Raw genomic sequence first — 6000 nt, forward strand, 5'->3', positions numbered from 1 at the left:
CAGTGACTTGAGCAATTAACGGGTACCTCAGGTGACAGGATGTCCAGAATTAGACAGTCTTGGGTCAATAACACTCTGAGGGACCCAGACCTTTCCTGTCTTCCTTCTCCACTATTCTTAGCATGTGGCACACGTGGGCCAAAGATGGTTTCTTCTCTAGATATCATGTCTGAATTCTGGGCCCTCTTCCCAAAGAGACTTATGCTTAGGTCTCCCTGAGCAAAATGATGCCAGGTATCATGAGTGAAGCTCTGAGTTCCTTTTCACCATCTCTACCATTCCAAAAGCTATTGTGCCACTATCTTAAATGCAAACATTTTATCAAATTCTATAATAGCAGTGTACCTAGAAGACACTAAATATTGGACGTGAACCAGGGAGAGGATTATTTGAAGGTATATCACACATCCTGACTGATTCCTTCTGTTTCATCTCTGAAGTAGCAACTAATGATTAGCAGGACATTGGCCTGAGACATCAGATGCCTTGCCTGTACTTTTTATCTGTTCATGTGTATGTTGGGACAGATGGAAAATATCTACTGGCCAAGTAGTCCACGGAGTCAGGATTATTCCTCCAAGAGCCAGAGTGAAGGTTATTGCAGAGAAGGAGACTGAGTGGGGCAGTAAGTAGCCCTGGATACAGGGATGATTGGAGGCTAATGGAAAATGGAGATTATTGGTCCATTCCCCTTTTATGTGGAAAGTCTATATTTATCATTTCCAACTAATAATGTCCCAAGGGTACAAAAATCTTTATTGGAGGATGTCTTTAATGTACAATTGCAACCCACCATCCAGTGGATACCTTCTTCATCTGACCTTCCCCAGAGCCATATTCAGAGAAATGCATACTTACCACGAATGTATGATTTCCATCTCTGCTCCCTGCCTCAGCTATCAGCTCTGCTTCCATGTGTCAGAGCATGTGCCTTTACTTATCATTTGATCTATTAGCTGAGACTTCACTACCTCCCCAGAAATGGAGTTGCATTCTACCGCACCCCCCAACCCTCTCTTCATTGCACCCATGTACGTAACTGGTTCTGATAAAAACCGGTGTTCTTTTAGTGCACTTGCACACATCATCACATTTGATCCTCAAAACACTCCTGTAAGGAAGGAGCAGGTAAGAGAATCAGGATTCAGGTGTTAAATAACTGGCCTCAGTTTACATGGTACGGTAATGGTAGGACCCGGACTTAGGTCCAAGTTTCTTTATGCTCATCCCCATGTTCTTTCCACCACGCCACATTGCTTTTGTTTTCCAACATTTTTTTAACCTCACACTGTTGACGTTTCTTGCACCAATGCAATACGTGAGCACCGATTCCACGTATACTTGCCTTTTCCCAAATTGGGAAATTTGGGAATTCCCACATCTAATTCAACAAAGATGTATCGTATATATTAGATAGTGAGCTACTCAAGAACAGGGATCATGCCGACAAAGCTCGGAGCATCTGCCCTTTGGGAGCCAGAGGGTCGGAACTCACTGAAATGGGAAGAAGGAGTGCTGGTAGGGAACGCGAATTGTTCTCCAGTGACGTTTCTTTTCCCCCCACCTTCATAGCATGGGAAGCCCGAGTCATCATGGGTAGAAGAGTTACTGAAGTTACACAGAGCTCGGATCACGGACGTTGAACTCATCACTGGACTCAGCTTCCTTCAAGAACGAAAAGAGCCCGTTGCAGACATTCTAAAGTTGAAAACACGGTTGCCAACCTTTGACCAAGAAGACTGATATTTTTTTATTCCAAAAACACACCATAGATGTTTTTGAAAGAACCTTTATTTTATACAGTCCTCTATTCACGCTGTCGCCTTGTTTGGAAACTGCCGACCAGAGTTAGAGCTGAGAATCCTCTGTGATAACAACCATCTCAGGGAACCTCGTGGCCTCCGCCCGGCAGTAGGAAAATACTCTTACTGAGTCTCGCACATGTTTGAATGTGTAAGAATTGTTCCAATTTGGGGAATAAAGACACACCATACCTAAAACTGCTCTTCTACTTCTCTTAAGGGCAAAAGTAGCTGTGAACATTGTCTGGACGCCAGATATTTGAATTTTGTTTTCACTAATAAACTTCTATGGAACTGGCAAGCTCAGCATTAATGGATAGGATTGGAATAGCCTGTTTTACCTTAGTATTTTCACAAGGATTTAAAGGTGATTCTGGATTCTTTCCAACTTGGAGTTTCATTCATTTTAGTTTTAACTGAAAAAAATTAGCAGTAGCAAAAATGTTTCTAAGGCCCTCTTTCTGTCTTTGCTGACACCCATTCAAAACCAAAATATGTAATCCTGTGGGTTTGGTTTTTTGTAAATTGTGATTAGGCTTCCTCGGATTTAGTGTTTTTAATAAGTTAAACTTTGAGGGAAGATCTGTGAATTGAGTAATTCAGTCTGTCTACCTGCTATAAAATTTTATTCTGTATTTGTACAAAAAGAAAGAAAGATATTCCCATCCCGTTCACTGGTAGTGAACATAGGTTGAAAATAGCTCTAAAAGTGGTTATTTTAGACTATTAAAAATGTCTTCATGGAACTTCAGAGAACTTGCCAATGCATGCCTGGCAACATTTTCCATCAAGACAGCAGGAATGTTTTTCTCTATGCCCCAAAATGACCCCACCAGCAGCAGAACTGTGCTGAGCTGTTTATCTTAAAGTTTCTTGGGTTTGGAAAGAATGTATAACCATTGCTTTACATCTTCTTTGTGGTCATGATAAATGAACCTGACCTCTCCTCCACATAGACTATACCTTTTAGTGTGACTATTACCTGTGAACCTTCAAGGGCTTCCTTCACTTGTAGACTATGTGGGTTTGATTTAGGTGTTATATTAGTCCACCAAAATTTTTTTATTTGTCCTTCCTATGATGATCATTCTTGAACAGACTATAGGCCACAAAATCCTTTAGATAATATAATTTGTACTAAAAATTATTTAATAATTTAGGAAGTTTTGTTGGTTTTTGTTTTAGTCCCATAGGGTCCTGAGGGTTTGTACATTGCTTTTTTCCAATCTGTCTTCTCTCTATTGTTCAGTTTGGGTTATTTCTGTTGTCTCATCTTTAAGTTCACTGGTTATTTTCTTTCTCTAATCCATTTTGTTCTTGAACCCCCCACCATTGAGTTTTCTATTTTTTATTTTTTTTCCCTAAAATTTCCATTTGGTTCTTCTTTATATCATGTATTTCTTTGCTGAGAATTTTTATTTTTTTGCTAAGATTTTTTATTTTTTCATTTATTCTGTATAATTCATAGATACTCACTGAAGCATTTTTGCAATGGCTGCTGCAAAATTCTTTTCAAATAATGCCAGCATCTGTGTCATCTCAGGGTTGGCATCTGTTATCTTTTTTTCATTCAAAAAGATTTTCCTGGTTCTTAGCATGATGAATGATTTTCGGTGGAAACCTGAATATTTTAGATATTACATGACTGTGGATCTTATTTAAACTTTCTGTTTTAGCTGACTTTCTCTGACATCAATCTAGTGGGGGACTTAGGGGCACTGTCTAGTTCCTCCAAGGTGTAGCTACAAGTCCAGGTTTCCCACTCAGCCTCCAGTGACACTTGGAACGAGATGGGACCCATGTCATTGCTGCGCAGGGTGGGAATTCAGTTCCCCACTGGGCTTCCATTGATGCCTTCCTGCCTGGGGTGTGCAGGGGGCCTTGTCACTGCTCCCCTGTGGTGTCCACTGATACTGTGGGCAGGAATGCTGGGGAGGCTTCATTATGACCAGGTGGGGATGAATTCACCAGTTGTTTACTCAACCCTCTCAGATCCCACCCTGTCAGGGGAGTTAGGGTACTGCATGACAGCCCATCGAGGCTGGAAGTCTAGGCTCCCCACTTGGCCTTTACTGGCCTGGTTGGGTCTATGGTCTTTCCAGTGGCGTTTGCTAGAGTGGAGCATTTCCTGTTTTCTCTCTTGCTAGGCCATTACTCTTCCAGGCCTTTCGCTGGATAACAGGCCTTTTTTAGGACTTCTTTACATGTGCTCTGTTGCCATTTCACCTTTTCAGCTCCAAGTCTGGGACATCTGAGCTAAAAAGCAAAAACACGGGGGAACTCATCACAGTTTTGTCCCGTGGGTCCCAAGGTCCCTAGCCTGCCTGACTTCTCTCTACCTTTCAGAATCTTCCTTTTTTTGTTTTATATATAATATCTAAGCTTTTTATCTGCATTTAGCAGAAGGATATATACTTTATAGAAGTGTCTCATTGATTTTTATGTATTCAAAACACATGCAGACATGTGATTGCCTCTATGTAAAGCCTCTTAGCAGATCTTGATTAAATAGGTAGATGCCTCTCCCCTTTGTCAGTCACCAGGAATACAAAGAAAGACAAGTAATAATCCTTACTAATAATCCTAAAACTAGAGAGGAAGAGGACAGAGCAGAAGTGTAGATGATCCCTAAGGGGTGGTAGTTCTTTTAATGGAGTCATAGGCAGAGCCATCTGCCAGGGAGGACAGAGGAGACACTGGGTGTTGCTTGACGGTCTCAGCAGTGACTCCCAGAGGTGGTGACATTTGGGCTAGAACTTGGTGCAGATTGGAGCTCTTCAGGTGAATAGGTAAGGAAAGGACATCCTAACATCCTTTGGATGGATACTTTTTGGCATTTTCCCATTTACTCTTCTGATATTTTCTACAAGTGTTTCTATGACCAACTTATGACATACAACTACTTTATTTTTCCTGCTTTGTTATAATCATCTCCTGCTCTTAAAAGCCAGACTATTAATGCTGTGCTGACTCTCAAGTAAAGAGCATCCACATCTGTTCCTACTTAGTTTGTTTTCTTCAGACACGCTGTTCTTTTTCTTTTTTTGTCTTGAAACAGATCTCTCCTTTGACTGTTTGATCAATTTAAAAGATGTGACTGGCCTCCAGTCCCCCAATTTGAATGGTAAATTCACATGGCTATATGTGAAAATGTCTTTAACCTACTGTCTATAATAAAGGCTGTTCTTTGCTTTTCATATGCAAAACAAAACCTTTATTTTCCCCTAATTTTATTGCCATGCCTCTGATCAGTACTTCTTAAATGAGGTAAGTAACTTCCATATAAAATTTCATAGCTAAGTCAGCCCATTCATGGCAAAGCAAAGAATCAAGTGGAACTTAAAGATTATTTAGAAGTGTCAGAGAAAAAAATGCAAACCTTAGCGGGGGAAAGGCGAAGGTTCAGCAGGGGAGGTCAGTGTGCGGAGGGTTGTTAGGCCAGCTGGCCCCATCCTGTTTCAGGAGAGAAGGTGGATGAGATTGTATCTAAGATCACCCAATCCTCCAGAAAAGGCTGTTACCAGCCCCAACATTGACTTTTTTCTGTCATTAGCTGCATTAACTGTCCTGCCTTGCCCTGTGGGTACCTGCTTATCTATATCAGGAACAGGCATTTGAACTTTGAAACTAAATGTGGTGATTACACTTCATGCCAAAGCCTATCACAGGTGCTTTTATAAGCGTTAGGTAAAATTGTAACATGGCTACAGTCCAATGACATTTTCCTTGATTTTTGGCAGTCTAAATATTATGAGGGAGAGGGGAAGTCTGTAGAATATGTCTCTAAGCTAAGAAATGTGGATTCACCAATAAAAATTTTATATACAGAATCTTTGCTGCTTTCGCATGCGCATGGCGTGTGTGTGTGTGTGTGTGTGTGTGTGTGTGTGTGTGTATGTGTATAGGGTGGGGACAGGGAACTGGGTGGTGGTGTTTTCCCAGGGATGATACTGCATGAAGGGGCTGTAGACAATTAACCACATCTGTATTGTTGGAAGGAGGAAAAAGATCCAAAGTTCATGTCAGGTTCACAGAGTCAACATCTGTTTCTGATTTGTGACCTATATTCTTGTTTTTGTCATTTTAATTATTTGCAATCATACTTCTAGGTAAAAAAAAAAAAAAAAGACATGTATAAATATCCTTCCAGTATTTAGAATGGTCTGAAACCAGAGGGAAAGTATCTAATTTGTAACTT

At 40.7% G+C, this 6000-nt stretch overlaps 1 protein-coding gene across 1 annotated transcript in view; it reads left to right on the plus strand.

Annotated features, from left to right (window-relative positions):
- Positions 1-5632, plus strand: part of ENPP1 (ectonucleotide pyrophosphatase/phosphodiesterase 1) — a 75488-nt gene extending 69856 nt beyond the window's left edge. The window contains exon 25 of the mRNA XM_047733702.1: positions 1573-5632. Coding sequence (XP_047589658.1) covers positions 1573-1743 — 171 coding nt within the window. The 3' untranslated portion in view covers positions 1744-5632. The remainder of the gene's footprint in view (positions 1-1572) is intronic.
- The last annotated feature ends 368 nt before the right edge of the window (positions 5633-6000 follow it).

The sequence above is a fragment of the Lutra lutra genome, chromosome 6, assembly GCF_902655055.1.
Source record: "Lutra lutra chromosome 6, mLutLut1.2, whole genome shotgun sequence".
NCBI classification, from domain to species: Eukaryota; Metazoa; Chordata; class Mammalia; order Carnivora; family Mustelidae; genus Lutra; species Lutra lutra.